The sequence below is a fragment of the Haliotis cracherodii genome, unplaced genomic scaffold, assembly GCF_022045235.1.
Source record: "Haliotis cracherodii isolate W230 unplaced genomic scaffold, xgHalCrac1.p SCAF_7, whole genome shotgun sequence".
NCBI classification, from domain to species: Eukaryota; Metazoa; Mollusca; class Gastropoda; order Lepetellida; family Haliotidae; genus Haliotis; species Haliotis cracherodii.
The window spans coordinates 23,769,150-23,794,325 of record NW_027266330.1 but is presented as its reverse complement, the minus strand read 5'-3'; the positions used below and the strand labels follow the sequence as shown (position 1 = coordinate 23,794,325).

The following is a 25,176-nucleotide window of genomic DNA, read 5'->3' as shown; positions in this document are numbered from 1 at the left end:
CTGGAAGCCATGAAATGTATATCCGGTTTTTATGTGGATGCCAATGTTAAAGAATAGGAAGAGTTTAGAAATATGTTCATTTTGCAACATCAAGTCATCAATAGTCTCCATTTTTCTAGTCTTCTTATCCAGTGAAGAATGTTCAAGTCTAGAAAATTAACCAAATGACTAGAGTTCACAGTCATTTTACCAAATGACTAATTTGACAGTTTGACAGTAACATGTCATATGGGAAAGAAAGTTATGCATCATTTAGTATTTACTTCCACATGAAATAGCCATCTTTTTATTTTGTATCCTTCATTTTGCTTCCCATGAAATATATTTGTTTGTTAACAAAGTGACAGTCATATTGACATACAGAAAACAAAATCAGTCATCCAGCGACATGTATCCTAGTGAGTTGGGTTTAACGCCGCTTTTAATAAGTATTCCAGTAGTATCACAGTGTGTCAGCTTCATGTGAGAGGAAAGCCCGAAGTGATGCAGGTCTCAGACGTTTACCACTTTGGTGAAACCCACAAGCACGGGTATGGTGCTGACAAACCTAGAACCATAATCAGAGCGAACCAGGATTCACCCCAGGATCATCGGCTTCTGGAGTGCCCATGGGACACAACTCTGCACAGCAAATGGCAGCACCTCAGACAGGGCAACCTGTGCCTCAACATGTATTGAACATGTTCCACTTCAATAGTTCCTCTAGTACAACTCAGTACTTGCGACAGTCTGGGAAAGATATGGTGTTTTGGTACATGAATATCAATCGGTATCAGTGGTTTCTTCAATGTTTATCAAAATGAGATCAATGTCAAGCGTATGTTTGAAAATGAAGATGTGGTGGTTTATTTCAAGGTGTATGGTTGTGAATTATGTTTTGCTGATACACGTGTGATTGACAAAATAATGTTCAGGTTAATTACCGATGGAAACGTGAATAACTTAAGGTTTGAGTGGATAGTAGTTCTAGTCCTTGTAACCTGGGGTGTCCTCATCAATCCAGTAAGGGAGCATCCGATTACTACAGAGGACGCATAAGAGGATCAGATCATGCTCGACAATGCTTGTATTACTCTCTTAGGGTACCTGTGAACAGCCGGGTCATAATTGTCCTCATCAATCCAGTAACTGAGCATCTGATTACTGCAGAGGACGCATAAGAGGATTGGATCATGCTCGACAATGCTTGTATTACTCTCTTTGGGTACCTGTGAAGATCCGGGTCATAATTGGTCTTCAGCAACCTATGATTGTATTAAGAGGCAACAAAAGGGATTAAGTGGACAGGCTTGCTGACCTGGTTGATGCATGTCATTGTATACCACTTGCGTAGATCGATGCTCATGATTTCACTGAATTGTCTAGTCTAGGCTCGATTACTTACAGACCGCCATCATATAGCTGGAATATTGCTGAGTGCAGCGTTAAACAACAAACAAACAAACAAACAACACCATCCTTGAAACCTCAAGTTATGCAATCAAAATCCTCATATCCAATAGAATATTGACTGATACCTACGAACGCAATATTAAGATGACAAAGGCTCTAGGAGTTCATTCCACCATTGTTAGCACCCATTGCTAAGACACTACACACTTTGCGATGACCAATAAGTCCAGTTCTATATTTGTAGACTTTTCCACACTGACACTGAAACACCTTCCTGTCATGAATGGCCTCCTTGTGGTAGATCAGAGCCCCCTGGTCTGAGAAGGATTTCCCACACTGAGGACACGGCCATGCTTTCTTCCTAACAGTTGAACCACCAGATGGTAGGTTCACAGACTGAAGCACAGCATTCATTGACGGGCTCATATGCATAAAGTTTGGCATGGGGAGTCCAACTTGAGGTCCCCAAACTTGTCCCTGGATCATAGGATAACCTGAAAGTAACAAAGCCAAAGCTTGACCAATTTGTACTTCATGTATGGCATTCACGTGTTCAATGTAAAGCCTATTGTTATGAATACATACAGCTGAAAAATAGCGCCACAAGGCTCTGTAGCTCACCTGATTTATGAAGTAATATGTTGATGACACTTCAATCTTGCTTTGGTAAAACATATCCAAGTGAGATAAACGTTACAAATGATTGTGGGAAAAGGTAAAAAAGTAGCTTTGCAACATCGTTGAGGACAGCGATATTGAGTGCTAATAGTGGACCTTGGATCTTGTCATGACATTATCACAGAGATTATGCCCAGTGCCCAATGGGTCCTAAGAACAAGATTTATACCTAAAACGAAAACTTACAATAAAATCACACTGATTTGAAGGAGATAACATGTCTTCATAAGCAGAAACCTGCCAAATTTCAGCTTCATCAGTCAGAGAAGATATGTAAGAGCATGCTCAAAGGGCAAAGCTCTTTCAACTGCAAAGGTCAGTGTCGGTGTTACCTGGGCTCACGGGGCCTTTGAAGTAGTCTGCATCAGGTGACAGACCCCTCTTTGAAGTGACGTAGGACCCTAGCCCTTGCCTCCACAGCCAAGGCAATGGCTGTTTGGGTTTGACCATCCAGGGGGTAATCGACACACAAAAGACTGCCCTGCAATCTGTGGACGGTTTGGGCCTGCTTGTATTTGTTTTGCCTTTTTCTCTTTTATCATAAGTTGAATCTTTTGACTGGACTTTCCAACAGACAGCCACTCCTAATATCTTTAAAAAGAATGGTTCAGGAAACAAGTTTGGTTTCCATGGCAACCATATGTGAGAACCTACTTTTCGACAATGCTTGCAACTTGCTGTGATAGTTAAACGCTAAAATTCGTCTCTGTATGCAGACATCTTCTTTGGTAATAAACAGAACATCATATTCGTGTTCATGTCATACTATTTTTAGGACACTTGTGTCCTAAACATAGTATGACATGAACACAAATAGAATATCCTCTATATACTTTGCATTACGACCTAAAGTGTTCAAGAAGAGGAAACAGGCAAGGGTGGACACATCTCTCTGTACAAGAAACAGTTTGAGTATTTAAAGCAGATAGCTTCCTCAGTCATGAATATTTCAGGGTATTTGATCCCATAAGCAACGTTTGCCATTTTTGCCCACCTGAATCTGTTTCAGGGAGTAATAAAGACTGGTTATTTTCTAGCATCGATGTTTTATGTCATATTGACAAGACGGATTGCATAGATCAATGTTCAAGTCAATCACTGGATTGTCTGGTCCATCATTATTAACTGCCATCATACAGCTGGAATATTGCCAAGCTAAACAAGAAACACGCTCACAAGTAGTTGCGGAATGTAAAGGCAGCATTGAGTGTCTAGACAACCAACAAACTGTGTCAAAATGCTCCTCTACAATTATTCATCCTTGCAATCATGTTATGGGAGCTATCTGTCACTGGATTGTCTGGTTTGTTTTTACCATCAAAAATCAAACATTTGCTTTCTCATGCAAATTATGTGAATGGTTGGAAATTGTCTGAGTGGCGGGTTCTATCTGTAGGGCAGGACACCTTAACCCTTTTTGCGAACACCTGCTGTCATCACTCATCTTCATTTAATCATTCATATATGATCCAGTCCATCGCTAATTATCCTTAACTCCCAATGGAATGTGTTTAGGCAGATAATTCACTTAGAATGCTCTACAAGACTATCCTCACACTGGGAACAGACCGAGACAAAGTCAGGTCGTGGGTTGCTGCAGCCAGTCCATGTGTTGCTTCAAAGGTCTGGAGGGTAATGCTATCTTGCTTTTATATAAAGAAGATGCAATTAATCATTGATTTCAGGACAACAAATATATACAAATATAGTATGATTTCTAATGACTACAAGAAAAAAGAAGTTTCATGAAAACAATTTATTGTGTTTGTACAAACCATTTTGATAAAACAGGTCACAAAAAGTCACATTCATATTCACCACATAATATATATACACGAAATATGTTACAGTAATTAAAACTGTACCATTCAAAATATGGCTGCCATTATACATTCTGACATCATTCATTTCAGATTAATTATTAACTGACTGCAAAGGCTAAAATCAGAAAAAAAGTAAACATTCTTTCACATTGAAGGGGTGTCCCAAAACCAAGAACAGTATCTGACAAATTTAGCACAAAATATTCTGAACAATCGAAATATCTACCCTTTGGACAAAAACAGAACGAAGCTTGACTTGCCTTGTCCACACACGTTGTACCCATGTGGGGAACTGAACCCGGGTCTTCAGCGTGACGAGTGAACGCTTTACCCACTAGGCTACCCCACTGCCCTTAAGTGATAATAATAACCATGTGCATAAAACAAACAGAGAACAACTGAAAAAATTAAATAAATGCCCTTTTTGTAAGTTTTTTCGGTTGTATACTGGAAAACGTATATAATGTAAAATGGAAGTCTAGTGAACTCTAGATCCATAGGTAATAAAGTAGCTCTTTGAGTATGATTTAGGGTGTTGATTTGGTAAAATTATAAATCTACACATTATCATTATTTATTGTTCATGCCATTCAAACAGTTACCTCAGGTGTACCCAGGAAAAGCCAACACAGCGTCAATGACTGGGCTATCTTATTACCTGAGGATTTTTCCACAACAACCAACCAGGAAGTATATCATTAACCTATTTCTTTAAGGAATAGTAGTAATAGGGTTTAACAAATACACTGATCCACTGCACCAATATCAGTGACATTTGATGTAGGACAGTCATTGTAAATGTCCACACGATTAGGTACCTTGAAAATAAAATGTGCTGTTCAGGAGTATGGTCTGCGAAAGCAGTGGTGGTGAATGTAGTGTGCAATGTTGACAAACACTCTTGTTCGTTTAAGGTTCATACTTGTTCTATATCTTCTGCTTGTGAAAAGTGCTATATGTTATAAGCCAGCTAGAGTTATAGCCCCTGGATTCCTTGTAACCATGCTCCTTCCCAGCCCGTGACACCTTCGTTACACTCTCGGTTACATCGCTGCCACCAGTGTGGGTGCGGCCATTAAAAGAGTCTTGAAATTTGCCCTCTTACCCCATATGAAGTAACGTTTATACTTTTGTTTATGTCTTTGGGAATGCCATCATATTTCATTTTGAAAAGGTTTACCACTGACCATGTTTTCCAGATGAATTTACTTTGTTGTTTTAAAAATTAGTTTGGTTCGAGATTGCAGATGAACGGAAAATCAACCAATTTCTCCCTAACATTCTTACTATATAAATTAAAGATGACAGTTTTAATGAAATAGAAATTCAAATTGAAAAACAAAGAAAGTTATTTATCAGCGGTAATAGTATTCGGCGTCACGTCAGTCGTCTTTTGTTTGTAAACATAACGGTCATTCGGTTGCGAGTTCAACTCCAAGCATGGTTGGGGCCACCTATCACAGTGGGGAGTTTTGACTGGTGGCAGCGATAGTATAGAGAGCTCCGAGAATAGACTATCGCTGTGAGGAGCTTGCCTTGTAACATGGCATCCGATGAAAACACGTAATGAAAACTCAGCTGTTCAATCCATCAATATATGGATAGCATCATCATCCCTCACAGTGTAGAGGGGAGAGGGATAAAAAACTGACCCGGATCCATCACTTCAGTATGACTAACAAACTGGGAATCTGAATCATATTGTAAACATCTAAACATCTAAACATCAGACTGAACATAAGATATACCAGTACTGAACAAACAACCGTGCAGACACGGCCAGCTGGTTACACAGTGTTGTAAATCTGGAAAGATTAGCACCCTGAAATTATTGCAAGTGGCTAACACTAGCCTCAACTGGGGCTGAAAATATTTGCAACACCCTGTTGGTGAGATTACCAAAGATCAAAGCTACTTCAGCACGTTATTTTTCATAAGTGGGAAGCCACATGATGACAGGGTAACTCAGTGTTAGTTTGTGTGTTTTAACCAAAGACAAATTTGACAAGAGCATTAACTGGCTGGCGTATGACTGGATTACTCAGTGTTATGTCAACTTGACGAGTGTGGCAGGTCATGTCTTTTCCTGATGAGTAACCATGGGTAACTAAGGAAACAGGATGTGAGGGATTATTGGTTTACTTATGCAATTGGCTGACGTGTGGAAGTAAATACAAGAAATATGCCTCCTTATGTTTTTTTTTGTTGAACCACAAATCATTGTAAAACTATTGCAAGTGCATGTTACTCGCAGTTTTTGCAGTACTTTCCTGCCTGCAAAACTTTCCAGATTTACAGTATTCTTAGAATAAACAGACCTCACTATCATAACACAAACATTTTGGCTAGTTTGAAACATCATTTTCATATTTAATAATAAAGTAACGATACTGACACTGTTAAGGCAAAAGATAATAACAAAATCATACAATATATTTGCTTGGAGAAAGAAACACACCAAATGAATAAAATGTTTAGCATAAAGGTAACGAAGTGTCCATATTTTATAACATTTGAAATATGATCAAATAATTGGTCTCATTGAATAAAAAAACCCTGAAGTATTGTAATCATTTCGGTTACTTAGTCATGTTCTAAACAAATAGGAAATTGCTTGCGAAAATGTTCAGTTTGAATGTGCGGTGCATGAATGAAGAGCTGGGCACAGTGACACAGAACTGATCAGTCACAAAGTGGACTCTTCTTTATTGGGAGTTGGCAAGGGCAGTGCCATCATTCCTTCCTTGTGCAGAGTTTCTTCCCTTGGAGTGCCAGAATCCTGTGAGTGAGTGAGTTTAGTTTTACGATGCTTTTAGCAATATTCCAGCAATATCACGGCAGGGGACACCAGAAATGGGCTTCTCACATTGTACCCATGTTGAGAATGGAACCTGGGTCTTTGGCATGACGAGCGAACGCCTTAACCACGAGGCTACCCGATTGCTCCCCCCCAGAATCCTGTGATTGTGGTTCAAATCCCTGTTTAGCTTTGATTATGTTCGTAAGCAGCCCCACAGGATGCATTCAACCAAACTCACTCTCTCTTCTACAAGAGATCATTCAACATTTCTTTATTGTTCGTCAACGAGTGGGGAGAAGTTGGCTGATCAGTCCTTGAGAATTAAGTTCACTTTGGTACATGTTGCGTGAGAAGTGGACATCTGGGTCTGTGGTACACCAAGCCTGATCGATACGTGTAGACCTTGCCACACACACAAGCATGAGTGACCTTATCGTGGAAGGCTGCTGTGTGGTACTTCAACGTCCTTTTACTGGACAGTACCTTTCCACACTGAGGGCACGTCACTCGTCCACTGCCCTCAGACTCTGCATTCTGGCCAGGTGGTCTGCTGAATGTCGAATTCAGGAAACCTGTGCTTGTGGCAGTCGTGAGTGATATGTTCCATGGGAAACCTGACAATAAACTTGGATCTTTCAGATATCCTGTATTGTCATTTCGGACCTGCATGAAACCATCAGAAACTCCTTGACCTGAAAGTAACAAAAGGTTCGGATCAGTTTCATGCAATCCACAGAATGTGAGATCAGCACTGTACACCAGGGAATGGACACCTAACCTTGGCAGTCATGCTCCAGTTGAGAGTGAGTGAGTGAGTGAGTGAGTGAGTTGGGTTTAACGCCGCTTTTAACATTATTCCAGTTATATCGTGGCGTGTCAGCTTAATGTGGGAGGAAAGCCCGAAGTGATGCAGGTCTCAGACATTTATCACTTCGGCCAAACCCACGAGCATGGGTATGGTGCTGACAAACCTAGAAACATAATGGGGTGAACCGGGATTCGAACCCACAATCATAGGTTACTGGCGTGTCCACGGGACGCAACTCTGCACAGCCGTGCCCCCTAATTGAGAGTGAATTGGGGGAAGTTTACGAGACCCAAATCATAGGTGCAAAGGAAAAATATGGCAAAACAAAATGCACATTTTGCAGGGACTTAAACACAAGCTTAATGTATGGCAAAGCAACCAGCAAACCAAGGAGATGCCCCACTACATCACCTATGCAACAAAATAACACTATCCAAGTTATTTAGAACAGAGACCTCTGTCACAAACTAGTAAATAAAAGATCCAGCCTTGTTTGTAAGATGTACAAATACCTTTAAAGAAACACAAGGGCATCACATGATTACAAACTACGTCACAGCTTCGGCACCGATACCCGTTATTCAGATACTGATCTGTATAATCAAAAGTAGTCATTCACACCTGATTGCACAAGGTTCCTTGATCCTCTGGAAGGTCAATCAAAACCCATGAGTAAATTCTGGAAGTATTGCACAATCAAAAATCCTGTGTAGCACCACAATCGCAGATGAACACTGTCCTCAATCAACTAAAACAGAAACAGCAAGAGTCAAGGGACCCTTGGTATCAAAGCTGAATAAATCAACTTACGGAGATTACCGATCTGTTTTCCAAATCCATGAAAGTTTGTCACCAGTGAACATATCAATGCAGTGAGTGAGTGAGTGAGTATGGTTTTACGCCACTTTTAGCAATATTCCAGCAATATCACGGCGGGGGACACCAGAAATGGTCTTCACACATTGTACCCATGTCGGGAATCGAACCCGGATTTCCAAATCCATGAAAGTTTGTCACCAGTGAACATATCAATGCAGTGAGTGAGTGAGTGAGTATGGTTTTACGCCACTTGTAGCAATATTCCAGCAATATCACGGCGGGGGACACCAGAAATGGGCTTCACACATTGTACCCATGTCGGGAAATCGAACCCGGGTCTTCTGCGTGACGAGCGAACGCTTTAACCACTAGGCTACAAGACCGCCCCCATATCAATGCGGTAAGAAATAACTAAAACATAGACGTATTATGCAGCTGTGAGTCACAGTCAAGATGCTAGACCCATATCAGTTGTCCACAAGCCATAGAGATCCATAATGATAATGTTAAAGTCTTTGTTCTAACAGTCAGAGCTGAGGCCATGAACATTGAATCTGTGTCTGTTCAAAGATCTGCCCAGAGTGAATGTCTGTCCACACTCCGTGCATGTGAAGCTGGTGGATGTCCTGGAACATTGTGGTCGGTATGTTGGTTCATAGTCCTCATCCTCACAAAGCACATCCAGCCTTTTGCCCTTTCTGGATCCACTGCTCACCTTAGATGGTGTCTTATTCAGCACTGGTCTTGCCAGTGGCTTAGCATGACTAGTTGGATGTCGAATTCCTAGTTGTGAAGGCTGAGGTTCCTGAATAACATTCAGAGATGCTGTTTGGAAAAAAGATGACACAACTTGATTTGTCAAATTCTCAGGATCTAGGCATCTAAGTTCATCAGATGTACTTTGTGCAGAGGTGCTATGCCTTGCATGGTCTTTTTTTGAACCACGCTTAGATGATCCGGAACACGATGAATGCTGTTCTGATACTGAAGCAGCTTCTACCAATCCTGGCATTGACAGATCGGACTTGGTCTCAATATTTCTGGTTACTTCAGAATCTAAATAAGTGCTTTCTAAGCTGAGACTGTATGCATTATTGTTCTTCTTTGTGGGTAAGTTATGTGATAAACCAACCACATGTTCTGTAGATGAACTGGTAGCAGGGATTCCTGGGGCTGAATGATAACCGTACTGTGGATGTTGTGTGTGAACCTTACTCAATGCCTCAGGCGACCAAGTATCAACAGAAGCTTCCAGGTGGCTCAAAGAAGTATGTTCTGGAGGAGGTGCAAAATGACTTCTTCCCTTCAGAAAATCAAGGTGGCTATCTTCACCCTTTGAAAGGACACTGTAAGAAGAATATGTGCCCTCTTCATACCCATCTGGAAACTGTTGAGAAGACATATGTTCATGACCTCTTTCCTCCTCCCGTTTTATCAAAATGCTGTCTGCTATACACTCACTGAAACTGAGTGAATTCCCATCACCTGAAAGCAACAAAAAGGGCATTTCGAGATTCAGTTTATCTACCACAGCGACAATGATGTAAGCACAGCACAACACAGGGTTAGTGTTTGTCACGACAACTTTGATACACGATACATTTCTGTCGATGGTGCAATATCGAAGGTTTATACTTGTACACCTTGCCACAAACACACTGATAGGACACGTTATCATGCACGGCAATTTTGTGGAAACTGAGTGTTCTTCTACTTGAGAAGGTTTTTCCGCATTGTGGACACTGAATTCTATTCTGTGGTTGTTGAGCTGAGCCAAATGGTATCAGATCAAAAGAACCATCATTAATGTTTTGATAAAAGTCCTCCAAGAAGTTCAATGAAGATTCATTTTGTAAGCCACTGTTGCCTCTGCTTGAAAACTGTTCGGGGGAATGAATCATACTGACTGAAGTCCTCACACCTGAAAGCAACAAAAAGTTCACAATAGTGTCTATCTTGTGCCAAAAGAAAGAGTTGAATTAATATGTATCTGTTGTAATGTTAACATAGTTTGTTAGAAGAATATAGAAATACGTGGGTACTTCAACACCTCTTTTTTTGTTATTTTATAAACAAAGGGGACATTACACAACCTTCATCAGAGATCGGTGTCACTCAAACTGATGCATCTTACATCCATTATTGTACCTTATGTTTTTCCAAATCCTTCTCATTTTTCAAACGCTCTGAAGTTTACTTGGTGTGTTAGCGAGTTGTGTTTCGCATCTTTTTAGCAATATTCCAGAAATATCACAGTGGGGTCACCAAAATGAGCTTCATATTTCATACCTATGAGGGGAATCAAACCTTTCACTGGATGAGTAAACACTTTAACCAGTAGGCTACTTTTGGCAGGATGAGTAAACACTTTAACCAGTTGGCTACTTTTGGCAGGATGAGTAAACACTTTAACCAGTTGGCTACTTTTGGCAGCATGAGTAAACACTTTAACCAGTTGGCTACTTTTGGCAGGATGAGTAAACAATTTAACAAGTAGGCTACTTTTGGCAGGATGAGTAAACACTTCAACCAGTAGGCTACTTTTGGCAGGATGAGTAAACACTTTAACCAGTTGGCTACTTTTGGCAGGATGAGTAAACAATTTAACAAGTAGGCTACTTTTGGCAGGATGAGTAAACAATTTAACAAGTAGGCTACTTTTGGCAGGGTGAGTAAACACTTTAACCAGTTGGCTACTTCTGGCAGGATGAGTAAACAATTTAACCAGTTGGCTACTTTTGGCAGGATGAGTAAACAATTTAACAAGTAGGCTACTTTTGGCAGGATGAGTAAACACTTTAACCAGTAGGCTACTTTTGGCAGGATGAGTAAACACTTTAACCAGCAGGCTATGTTTGGCAGGATGAGTAAACACTTTAACCAGTAGGCTACTTTTGGCAGGATGAGTAAACACTTTAACCAGTAGGCTACTTTTGACAGGATGGGTAAACACTTTAACCAGCAGGCTATGTTTGGCAGGATGAGTAAACACTTTAACCAATAAGCTACTCCACCGCCCCTTTAATTAAGTATGCTCAGAAAATGGAAAACACACAGAAAACAGTCCAGTTTACTTATATCAGTAGGTTACACCTTGAATCGTACTCCCAAAATGATTCTAAGCTATTGAAGATCATCAAACTTTTTATCCAAGGTTTCCAATTACTTCAGAAAAGTGGGTATCTTATTGTAATTATTTTGAATATTCAACGGAAGAAATAAGTTTTGTAAAGGTGTCATCGTTATTGTACTATCTATCTCCTGGGCCCCGTTGTACAAAGCGATCTTAGCGCTAAGGTGATCGTAACTCCCATGCCTTAACATAGACTTACGTCAGTCATAGCGCTAAGGTTGTTTTGTACAACGGCACCCTGGTATATAGTTTCCTGAAAGTAGATTCAGCTGGTGAAGTTCCAGCTTGATTTTGCCAACTCTTGGTTTTTCAAATATTCAAAGCTGTTTCATAAATCCACCTCACACAAAGACATTACTAACTTCCATCAAGGAATTATGAAGTCATGTAAAGTGACACTCAAGAGATATGAGCAGACAAAGAGAGGAATTACAGCAATAATGTTCCATATACACGTTTCATATTTCAGGAGTCGGTGACGGAGTAAGTTGCAGCCAGCACAGCTTGGAACAGTATGTCAGTTACATGTCCAATCAGTAGACTAGTGTCAGATGACGCTCCTCATGAGACAGTCAACCCATGGTTGGCCATTAATAGGCTCTTGAACGGTCACTAGCCATTGCAGTAATATCAGTTTCAGTAACACAATTATGGTTTAACATTTTTAACTGTCGTACCAGCACTAAATGTATGGTAACAGAAAGAAAGTAATACATCAGCATTCCTGAAGTTTGTTTGTTTGTTTGGCGCTGCACTCCAGCTATACGATGGTGGCCTGTAAATAATCAAATCTGGATGAGACAATCCAGTGATTGATGTAGACAGCAGCAGTCCTTGCTGTCAGATATGATGACGTGCAGTCCACCAAGACTGACCACCTGATCCATTTAATCTGGGACCGGGCAGTCCCAACAGTTTTGTTTACCTGTTTGTTTGTTGTTAAACACCCACTCAGCAATATTCCAGCTATATGACGGCGGTCTGTAAAATAATCGAGTCTGGACCAGACAATCCAGTGATTGACTTCATGAGCATCGATCCACGAAATTGGGATCGATGACATGTATCAACCAAGTCAGTGAGCCTGACCACCCGATCCCGTTAGTTGCCTTTTACGACAAGCATAGTCGCCTTTTACGGCAAGTATAGGATGCTGAAGACCTATTCTACCCCTGAAAGTCCCAACAGGGTACAATCTGAAATCAATATTCCACAATGTGATTTATGCCAATCATCCGGTATGTGGGACTTGAGTCCAGATTAACTAAAGAAACAGCATACCATATGCCATATGTATATTATCTGTAACCTCACTAAGCAGTTCTTCCACCTTTGCATCTTGTCAAAGGTTTTCCCCATTTCCCTACTCAGCCAATTTGTTGTAATATGCACAATTTGTTGCAGCCACAAAGATTTGTACATTCCTTAAGTTCCGAGACAGACAGAGGAGTCAATGAAACACTGCAAAGGACTGTCATAAACCTTTTATTTTCTCAAACTATGTACACATGAAATATTAAGCTGTGGGCGACTTCAGATAGTCAGTTTGGCAAATGCAATCTTTTTCAAGTCATGTCTGAATATCAGGTGTTTCAAACTGTCATAAACTTTTTATTTTCTCAGACTATGTACACATGAAAAATTATTCTGTTGGTGACTTCAGATAATCAGTTTGGCAAATGCACTCCTTTTAAAGTCATGTCTGAATATCTGGAGTTTTAAGCTGCATCTTTAGGGTCTTTCAAAGGCTGATTTCTCAATTTAGGGCTTTGAGTTAATATCTTCACTGACTTTGATGCATAACTTGTGATGACGGAAGATGTCCTAAATCTAACATGCTGACACAAATAACAAGATTCATTTAAAATGTGATACCATGCTCAAACTACTTGAACTCTGTCTGTGCATCTCATTGCCTGAAATGTTACATGCATTCCATATTGAGAGTCATGTTGTGCTTAAGGCACTCCACAAATAGATTGAGGTCTCATGTCACATCTACCCACTGCTTCAACAGCTCAATGTGACACTTACATTCCCTGTCCTGGGTGCTGTCTGTACACAGGAGACCACTTCCGTGGTCTAGTGGTAGAGCGCATCCGTCCGGAGAGCGGAAGGTCCGGGGTTCGATCCCCGGCCGCGTCATACCAAAAGACGTTAAAAGATGGCACTTGTTGTTGCCCTGTCTGGCGCTCGGCATTAAGGGGCTAAAACAAGGACTGGTCGGCTCAGAGTCAGTACACTGTGTCTGAGTGGGGTATTCATGTTAAACTGTTAAATTCACGTATCTGAGTGGGCTAGCACTATAAATCGGCATCAGTTCGGACTAGTACAAGCAGCCACACACACATACGTGCATGCACGTCACTATATAAGTGCAATAATCTTGGACGCGACTTTACACCCCATTTCACCTCACCACCTGTACACTGGACAACTAGCCCTCATGTCACCCTCCAACAAAGATGTGGATAACCCTTCTTATAAACCACTGATGACGTCACACTACAGCAACAGAAGGTTCTTCTAAATGTTGAGAAACTATCAACAATGCCCGGGGTGTTCCGGTGGATTGCCCAGGACCTGATGAATACATTTCAGTTGTAACACCTAGGTTTTACAATTAAAGTTTTATTAACTTGACTCTTGATGTGAACACAATTGTGTTGGATGATTGGTTAAAAATCACAATTTTGTTAGCATGAAAATGTCATGGTGTGAATCGAACCTGCAACCTCACATATCGTGTAAAGTTTTGTAACCCACTTTTGTTTTCCCAGAGCTACCAGGGCAGGTGATGAGAAGTTGGTGAGTTTATCATGTCATGACTCCAGCTAGTCCAAGCTGCACATGTTTTTTCTCTCCCAAATTCCTTTTATACCGCCTTACACTGTATTGTTTCACTATAAGGTAATAGTTTTCTTATTTGTTCTGGTATTTCTTGCATTTAGTCAGTTCATTAGATGGATAAAACATGTCTCCTAGGGCTTTCCCTCACTCACGGTTTTACATTTTCCATCAAAACCTCGGAGGCGTGCTTTATCCTATACGTATAGGTTAGTTCATGAAGATCAGGGCCCACTTGCACAAAGTGATCTTAGCGCTAAGACCATTGTAAATCCCTTACTGTGTCAACGTGGTACCAGCAGCCGGGACAACAAGGTATTGAAACAGAACCTTTAACTGAGCTGGCACTGCTCTACGGAATGAGCTTCCAGTGGATGTCAGGATCAGAGGATATCTGCACCTTCGGGTGAACCCTCGAGATCATCCTCTTCAAACGAGCATCTGACTGAGCCACCTTTGAGCATCTATAATGTATTAATATATTTTGTTGTCATTATGGCTGTTGATACATTCCGATGTTTCACTTCACTAAGCATGTTGTCGTCTATGTAGACACATTCTCATGTGACACTTCACTTTGCTTGGTGTTGTCTATATATCGGACAGCCAACACGATGCTTGAAGAGTCCTGAAGGATACATGTACACCTTCCCACAGGGACATGGATAACTCTTCTTATCATGAACTGCAACTTTATGACAGCTCAGCGTTTTCCCACTAGCAAACATCTTCCCACACTGAGGGCATGCCACTCTGCTCGGTAGATGTCCCTCCGTGCCTGGAGGGGGCATTGTGGGATTATAAGAATGATGTACAAACCAAGCACCACCTGAAAATAGGAGAAAATCCATTCTAAAGTACTGTCGGAAATGCTACAAAAATACTTTTCTGGCTTCAATTAATAAATACGAACCATAGGGCTATTGAAATAGCATACATCAAAACAATGCAAATCTACTTATTCTGGCCTATCCCAACTGACACGGTGATCACCCTAAAAAGGTTCTTTTACAGGTAAAATGATAAGCTGAGAACATAACCGTGTGTTGTCATGTATGTATGAAACAGCATATAGCCTGAGGTAATCAGTGTGATAACTGGTGCAACAAGGCTGATATCTATGCTGTCATGTTGGCAGTACTGACGTTCTATTTCAAGAACATATCGTCAGACTTTTGCCATACCCTTGTGTGATTCTAGCAAAGGTGCAACCAGGCTGATATCTACCCTGTCACGTTGGCAGTACTGATTTTCTATTTCAAGAACGTATCGTCAGACTTTTGATTTACCCCTGGTGTGATTCTAGCAAAGACTGTGTTGATCAAAACTTTGACATGTGTGAGTTTGAATGTATTTTGTAATATCTTGCCACGAACCCTTCAGAGTTTGCCAACATTAACTTTTTATAAAAAGGGTTGAGCTCACAATGTCTGACTGGGGTTCGCAAGATAGCGTGACCATGTTGTGCCGCCAGGACATCTGTCTTGGACTTTACTGGTTTCTTATTCAGGTGAATTGTTTTCATGAGCTCAACTTTCCTTTGATATTGTCTGAAGTCGAAATTACCAGACGTCAGCTATTCCTGCATGGTTGTCTTGAGACTCTCATGATTGATACGACAGTATCTGATTCCCTGACATAATGATGACTTGTGTTGTTTAGATTGGCCTGATGTTCCAACCAGTCCATGAACACATTACGATTCATTTCCTTATGATTATTACCAGTTTTCTTTTTCACCTCGAATACAAGCCAATACCATTCCGTAAGCCCCAGATCACAGATTCCGGTGTGCAATCCAATGACACAATTACCTTTACCTAATGGTACCATGAATACTTTTCATCCATCTAACTACCCCCGGTATAGCCACATTGTGTCAGTGGAATGATTCTAAAACACCCACATTTCATCAAGGTACCTGGTCTGGAAGCCCTGACTGCTATAGTCATGAATGGTGCCGAGATAATGTGACCTCATAGACAGGATGGCCCTGATAAACTGCTCGGTCATCACCATGCATAGTGGATCAAAATCCCTTCTCATTGAGAGCAATAATTTGTGAACTGTCTGGGAAACATTAATTGTCTAAAATTTCCTTCCGGGGGTACGGTCTACTCATTAAGTTTGTATCCCATACACTTCATCACTCCTGTATCCAAGTTGTGTAATATCCTTTTACGTGCTGGTTTTGTTTTTGAGATCACCCTACCCTTTTTGGTTTATTTATCATACCATAGACATGTTGGAATGAAAGCCCCAGAGCTTGGGCAGTTCGGTAATACTATAAACTTATAAATGGTTTCCCTCTGTCTCTCTCAAGAGTAAAGAAACGTGAATACATTTCCTACAACGGACTCCTGTATTGTACCAAGGCTATGGCTATGTACGTGTCATGCAACATGATGTGATGGTGAAATGGGGTTTAACGTCGCGTCCAAGATTATTGCACTAACATCGCGACGTGCATGCACGTATATGTGTGTGTGTGGCTTCTGGTACTAGTCCGGACTGATGACGATTTGCCGGGCGGACACTCTACCATAAGACCACAGACGGTCTCATGCTACATGAATCATGGAAGCAGTGGTTACAAAACAAATTCAGCATCATTTTGTAATTTTCTGAGATGCATATCTAGAATATTCACATGACTTCTTTTTTTTTGGATTACAACAGTGTAACATGCACATATTTTTATAGTCCATTTCAAACTTCACTCATTGGACTTCAAATAAATCTGAATTTGCTTTCTTTTTTCAAATTTTTCTCCTGTAAAATTGTTGAAAGGACTCCTTGTGACTGAAATATGTCAAACCACAGGCAGGTAGATCAGTAGTTACTCGATATTTCAATAGCAACAGTCTGTGAAACACTCTATCTTGTTTTAACAGGCAAAAAGCATTTTTCTAGCATTTCCAACAGGACTTTAGTACTGATCATGGAAGCCAATAACAGGTACTGAAGACAAACATTGGTGAGAGAGAACAGCTAGTATAACATTGGCATTTAACAGTGATCCATGAGTGTGTGGTAGACTTGATTTATGTCATTGCAATCTGGTAAGAATATGATGGGTAGTTCTTTGGAATTCCAGTTCGAGTAAAAGCCTTTATCATACCTCCAGCGGGGGAATAAATCCCTTATACCCTGCCATAAGCCAGTCAGGCTGAACACGGATTTCTGAGAGGCAGAATAACCCCAAGTATCCCTTGTGATCCTCCTACAACATATAGTGTCCTTGGAGCGGCTATGTAGAGGGAAGTATACTACAGGAGCCCGTTTCTCAAAGTGAGTGAGTGAGTGAGTTGGGTTTAACGCTGCTTTTAACATTATTACAGTTATAACGCTGCGTGTCAGCTGAATGTGGGAGGAAAGCCCGAAGTGATGCAGGTCTCACATGTTTACCACTTTGGTGAAACCCATGAGCTCGGGTATGGTGCTGACAAACCTAGAAACATAACCCACAATCATAGGTTGCTAGCGTGCCCAAGGGACGCAACTCTGCACAGCGAAACGCGGCGCCTTAGACGACTGGGCCACCCATGCCCCCCTGTTTCTCAAAGAGACTGTAGTGCTATGAGTGTTATAAGTCTATGTGAAACTGTTGGGTGTTAAAACAGTCATACTGTTGTGACACAGAGCTCTAAATTGTTGTACACCTTTGGCCAGGCTATAAACATGGTTTAAAATATTTTAAAAATAAAAAGCAGTGAGTTTTTTTTATATTCCACCAACCAGAAATAGTAAATGAGTTTTTTTAACATTTTACAAATCACTAACAATATAAACAAATTATTAAAGAAACTATAATTAAAACCCTTTTAAAATCTTAAATCTGCTCTCTCCAACATTTTTTCAACAATTTTCCTACCTACATTTTTAGGAAATCCGAAAAGATATTTGAAATTTGAATTTATTTTTTCGATTTTTTTCAACCTACTGACTCCAATTTTGCTTTCAAAATTGCTTTGAGGATAATTCTTAAAACTACTGAACCTTGCCTTGAGTTTGGCTTGTCCTGAATCAGTTGCTAAAACTGTTGTTATAGACAGGACACTTTGCTCGATGGTGAAACACACTGGATGGGTAAGTGTACACCTTTCCACACAAGCAAGAATAGGTCTTCTTATCATGAACAGCAATTTTGTGGTAACTCAATGTCCGTTTGCTGGAGAACATTTTGCCACATTGTGGGCAGTCTACTCCCTTGCTTTGTGCTGGCGTGTCCTGGGCCTGGTACACAAGGGGACCAGGATCATAGATTACCCCACAGCCATAACCTGCAAGGAACAAAAAGTAGGTTCAGGCTTCGTCTCATGGTTGGCAACAAGAAACTCCAGTTTGTTGGATAAAATTTTTTTGATTTTTTTTTTTTTTTTTTTTTGGGTACGTGTGTTTTTTTCTTGTTGTATAATGCCAACATCAGCAATATTTCAGCCATATGACGGCAGTCTGTAAATAATCGAGTCTGGGTCAGACAATCCTGTGATTGACATCATGAGCATTGATTTATGCAGTTGGGATATGGTGACATGTATCAACCAAGTCAGCAAACATACGCTTTAACCATAAAGTTGAAAACGCCAACACCAAAGAATTATTAGCTTGAGTATCTGAAGAAAATATAGTACAATGTTGTGTAAAAGGCAAAACAGTGATGAATATAAGCTACCCAGCACCCAACTTATCCAGTGTAATTTATCTTTTGTATTGTGATTTGTAAGTGATTCGAGTGAGTGAGTAAGATTTCATTCCTTAAGCTGCAACATTACAGCTACATCAGATCAGTTTAGATAAAAAATATTTCTCTGATTTTATTTTACTTCACATTCTGACTGAGAAAATCTTCATTAAGTGTGAGGTAGTTTTTAGGGTAACGGTGTTGAGTAGGACAACTGGAATGCATATGGATGTACTGATCAGGGAACAAACATAACCGCATTTGAGCAGATATGTCTGTATAAGTATGAGTGGGTGAGTATGGTTTTATGCTGCTTTTAGCAATATTCCAGCAATATCACGACGGGGACACCAGAAATGGGCTTCACCCATGTCGGTAATCGAACCGGGTCTTCGGTGTGACAAGCAAACGCTTTAACCACTAGGCTACCCTACCGGCCCGTATGACATCTTAATGTATAATATAATACTGATCAACCAGTTTGCGTTTAACTCTCGTGACGGGTTAACATTCTCTGTTTCTGATAGTTTTATGCAAACATATTTTGTGAGAGACAGATTACTTATCAGGAGTAAATAGTACTTAAAAAAAGAAGAAGAAGAAGAATTATCCCAGGTTTAAAATATGCGTTTATACATGTGTCGTCTTATTTTTTTATAATACTGTCAAGTGTAAATTTGCTAATAGATGTGTAAATCGAAGTCAATAACACTTTGGGAATGATGAAAGACAGAATAACACGACTTCAGTGATCCGAATGAGTTGTTTCTTGAATTTACTACACTGTAACAGAAAATCAATAAACCTCAGTAAGTCTCCTTTGATATTTTTCCAGGATATATCAGACATACCTCAGCAGGTTCGTTGGTTTGTTGTTTTATGCCACACTCAGCAATATTCCATCTATATGACAGCGGTCTGTAAATAATCAAGTCTGGTCCAGACAATCCAGTGATTAATATCATGAGCATCAATCCACGTAATTCGGATCAATTACAAGCATCAACCAAGCTAGCGAGTCTGACCACCCGATCCCGTCAGTCGCCTCTTACGATACTTCAACAGGTGAGTGAGTGAGTATGGTTTTACGCCGCTTTTAGCAATATTCCAGCAATATCACGGCGGGGGACACCAGAAATGGGCTTCACACAATGTACCCATGTCGGGAATAAAAAAGCCCCGGGTCTTCGGCGTGACGAGCGAACGCTTTAACCACTGGGCTACCCGACTGCCCCTCTCTTCAGCAGGTAATCATCACAGGGTTTGGATGGTGATTAGAAAGGGTGAAGCACAAAAAAATACATTTTTTTCTTTAAAATATTTTTTATTTCATGTTCTAACAGATCTACTGAGAGGTATGCTGTTCATCAACTGTTATCTTGGTTCAAAGATGGGCTAACCTCCAGTTTGATGCCAGTCCATATGTGCACTGTATGAAAAGTAAGCAATCAGTATGAGTGAGTGAGTTGTTTTTACGCCGCTTTTAGCAATATGCCAGCCATATCATGGCAGGGGACACCAGAAATGCGCTTCACTCATTGTACCCAGTGATCAATATGAACACTGGTATGTGTCTTTCTGGCTTACCAGTGCCAAATCAGGTCGTCTAGATTATCAAACTGAAATTCTTGAAAGAAGAATAGCGTATTTGAACAAGCAACATCAAATATGAATTTAACAACCTGTCTGTGGCAGACTGAATTTATGCAGTATATACTACTAAAAATAAGTTAAAGAACACCTACAATTGGAGTGAGTGAGTATGGTTTTACGCCGCTTTTAGCAATATTCCAGCAATATCACGGCGGGGGACACCAGAAAAGGGCTTCACACATTGTACCCATGTCGGGAATCGAACCCGGGTCTTCGGCGTGACGAGCGAACGCTTTAACCACTAGGCTACCCGACCGTTCCACCCCCACAATTGAAAGGTTGTGAGTTGCAATACCCACCAGCCATGACAGATTTACTATAGTCACATGAAAACATTGGGTGTTCTCGAACTTCTTTTGAGTAGTATATACTGCAGACAATCAGTCTTCCATATGACTACCGTAGTCAAAGAAAAGCAAAACATCTCTCTTACGGCATCCAAACATTGTTCTAGGCTAATTATCTTTTACACATACAATCACATCTTCACGACCTCCAAAGAGAATATGTGTCTAAAATTTATAGACAATCCAGATCACATGGATCAAACATGAAATCTGTGACAGTTTACATTGTGGTAATTGCTGTATTGTTTGTTTGTTTGTTATTTAATGCCGCACTCAGCAATATTCCAGCTATATGACGTTGGTCTGTAAATAATCGAATCTGGACCAGACAATCCAGTGATTGACATCATGAGCATGGCTCTTTGCTTTTGGGATATGATGACATGCATCAACCAAGTCAGCGAGCCTGACCACCCGATCCCGTTACTTGCCTCTTACGACAAACATAGTCAACTTTTACAGCAAGGGTGGGTTGCTGAAGACCTATACTAACCCGGATCTTCATGAGTAGAGCATCTACATTATGTAAACAATGTATACAGCTTAGACAAAAGGCATCAAGATATAAACTTTTCTTGACAGATCATTGATACTTGGTAAACTATTGTTTCTGAGGTTCCTGTAGTGAATGCCATAATATAGTCACTGTGTCTCAGCTATTGCAGTCATCTGAACAACGTTTCACTGATAGCACATGATACCAAATAGCAATGTTCTTGGTCCACATTATTAATCATGAAACTCATTTGTGACTGCATTAATCAGCAATGACATCTCTCCAGAACAAAGGAGGCATTGCTCCAAATAACTGCCGTTTGGAAAGCAACATGTACAAAATTAATGTCCATGTAGTGACATGAACTGTCTGAGAAAATTGCAAAAGCAATAGAAGTAGGTCATTAAAGTGCATCTCAGTGAGAACCCAATTCAATGTGGAGCTTTGTTCCAGTGAGAACCCAATTCAATGTGGAAAATTGTCCCAGTGATACATCCCAATTCAAAGTGGAGCTTTGTTCCGACGAGAGCCTAAATCATTGGAGAGCAGTGTCCCAGTGAGAACCCAATTCAATGTGGAGAATTGTCCAAGTGATATATCCCAATTCAAAGTGGAGCTTAGTTCCAACGAGAGCCCAAATCACTGGACAGCAGTGTTCCACTGAGATCCCTATTCAATGTGGAGAATTGTCCTGGTGAGTCCCTAAACCAATGTAAAGCATTGTTCCAATGAGTTCCGAAATCAACTTGGAGCAGTGTCCCTCTGGAACAGGTACAAAGAACACTTCTGTTGATGATTCAGCAGGCCAGGCTTATACTTATACACCTTGCCACAAACACAAACATACGTGACTTTATCATGCACAGCCGACTTGTGGTTCTTCATGGCGCTCTTGTTCGAGAACATCAAGTCACATTCAACACACTTCACAAGGCGCATGGCTCCAGGAGACGCCCTGACCATTCTTGCATCCAGAGGCTGATCCTGAGCATAGGACTCCTGAGGACCCACAACACTGAAGTCCACTATCTGACCCTCCGAATGAGCTGGACTGGGTCGGACAGGTCTGAATGAACGAGATACTGACTGACCAGCGGACTGGTGACGAACAAGAGAGAGAGCAGCTTCTGACCATGGGCCGGCTGGTCCTTGACCCAACCTTCTGGACAGAGTCAGAGGCAGAGCACTATCTTGCTCTACATATGAACTGTCTGCCTGAGACTGACTGAAACTGACTGAACCTCTGTGATCTGAAAGTAACAAAAAGTTCAACTGGTGTCAGTCAGTCTAAAATCTACATACACGGAATATGAAATACTGCTGAGGCCATGCTAGTCAGTCTTCAACTCACATGTTGTTAGCAATGGGCAAAGCATAAGTGAGGAATACACAATCATGCCTTGAAGAATATTCCTCAACCAGTAATTTTGACAATCAGCATGACAAAGGTAAAATATCAAATAACAGTGACACTATGACTAACCATTTCAGTTTCAAACAGACAGTAATACATGTTCATATATTTACCATAACTTTTGAAGATGAACATGTATCTCTGATTATTCTCAAATGTTTTGGAGAAGCATAATGTGAAAAACATAAAATCCTTGTGAAAGAAAATCAGATCTGAACCCAAACCAAACCAAACAGACTCTACAAAACTTAAAATACAGAAGAAAGGATCCTGAACTTGAAAAACACATATTCACCTTAACACCAATCTCCTAATCCATCCTACACTGGGAGATTCAAGCTATTTTTTCTCACAACACAATTTCTCTGATGACTCTTTAAGCCAGGTCTATATTTGTACTTTTTGCCACAGACACAAATATACGACACATTGTCATGCACGGCAGCCTTGTGGTCATACATGGATCGGGGAGTGGCAAACACCTTGCCACAAACAGCACATTTGGATCCTGACGGCTTTTCTCGTATGGGGGCATGGTTGTAGGCTTGGATGATGGAATTAGCACTGAGATCAAGCCCCATGCACAATCCTGCAGGGGTCAACTGCATGTGTTTTCCTTGCCACAGAGTCTGGGCATAGGCTTCAGGTCCATTTCCTCTTATCATTGTATTGTGAGCCAGAGATGGACTGAAATTGATAGAACTTCCCTCACCTGAAAGTAACAAAAAGTTCATTCTGGTTTCAGTCGATCTCTGTCATTCTAGAAAATCAGGGGAAAGGTGCTGCATAATGGTAGATTGAAATGACAAATAATAGATCATTATGCAAATTGTCATAGTTTTGGTGCATTGAACAAAGCAAACTTGTTTCTTCAAAATCAGTGGTAACATCATCCTTACAAAATTAGCTGAAATATGTCTTTAACACCACTGACTTATACACCATGGCCGTGACACAGTGACAACAAGTGCAAAAGTGAGCGTGGCTCACTAATACCCCCGACCTGCCTCGTGAGTCAGTAGTTTCAAATTAAATAATGGATAGAGTTAGGGTTTGAAAAATTAATAAAAGAATGGCAAATTAATAATAAAAAAAAAATTCTTTTGACTGCAGCCCTCCATATGACACAGATTATATGTACTAAGTTTGAGATGAATCCACTGAATAGTTTAAGAGACATCGTGGGGACAAAGTTTTCAGTCAGACGGACAGACAGAATTTGGGGAAAACTATATACCCCTGACCTAAAAATAAAAATAACATGCTTTCCTGAAGTATATCATCCAGTGATGGTCCTGCAACATGTTTCTGTTTGCCTGTTTGTCGTTTTATGCCTCACTCACCAATATTTCTGCCATAGAATGGTAGCATGTAATTGAGTCGGAACCAAACAAATCAACGATTGATATGATGAGTAAAGATCCAAGTCATCCATGTGTACGGTGACACACCATTTACCAAGTCACCAAGCCTGTCCATACGATTCATTAAGTCGCCTCTTACAACAGTGAGTGAGTGAGTGAGTTTGGTTTTACGCCGCTTTTAGCAATATTCCAGCAATATCACGGCTGGGGACACCAGAAATGGGCTTCACACATTGTACCCATGTCGGGAATCGAACCCGGGTCTTCAGCGTGGCAAGCGAACGCTTTAACCACTAGGCTAACCTACCGCCCCTATCTTACAACAGAATGTTGACAAGGTATCCACTCGTTCATGTACCTTGTGTAAGACTGTGTAGGTTCTGCCTCGGTCAAGATCCAATTAACTCCACTAGCTGTTGAACTAGGGTGCTATGAAGTTGCCGCAAATGGCACTTTTACAGGACACAAAAGATATGAGTGCTAGATTAATGAGTTTCATGGCATGTCCTTCACTCATACCAATGTAAGGAACCTATCAAATTCTGGCTCACTGACTGTACCAACATGTCCTGATAAGGACATCATGTATAGGTTGTTGTGTCACAGGAATAATGCTGACTGGGGCATTAAACAAGCACATATGACTGATGGTTGGATGGTTGGTTTGTTGTTTAACACTGCACTCAGCAATATTCCAGCTATATGACAGCAGTCTGTAAATAATCCAGTCTGGACAAGACAATCCAGTGATTGATATCATGAGCATCGATCCACGCAATTGGGATCGATGACATGCATCAACCAAGTCAACGAGCCTGACCACCCGATCCCGTTAGTCGCCTCTAGGCCTGTGTGTCTCTATATCAGTGTCTGTTTCTCTCTGTGTGTGGGTGAGTGTGTGCGTTCACGCATGTGGGT

General features: G+C 40.7%; 1 protein-coding gene across 2 annotated transcripts in view; it reads right to left on the bottom strand.

Moving 5' to 3' along the window:
- The window catches only part of LOC139447679 (zinc finger and SCAN domain-containing protein 26-like), a 92,543-nt gene that overhangs the window by 6,224 nt on the left and 61,143 nt on the right, over positions 1 to 25,176 (bottom strand). The window contains exon 2 of one of the 2 annotated variants that reach the window (XM_071229107.1): positions 8,690 to 9,805. The exons of the other annotated variant lie outside the window; for it this stretch is intronic. Within the exon in view, the coding sequence (XP_071085208.1) occupies positions 8,841 to 9,805 (965 nt within the window). The 3' untranslated portion in view covers positions 8,690 to 8,840. Of the gene's footprint in view, positions 1 to 8,689; positions 9,806 to 25,176 lie in introns of those variants that run through there. 2 annotated transcript variants of the gene reach the window in all.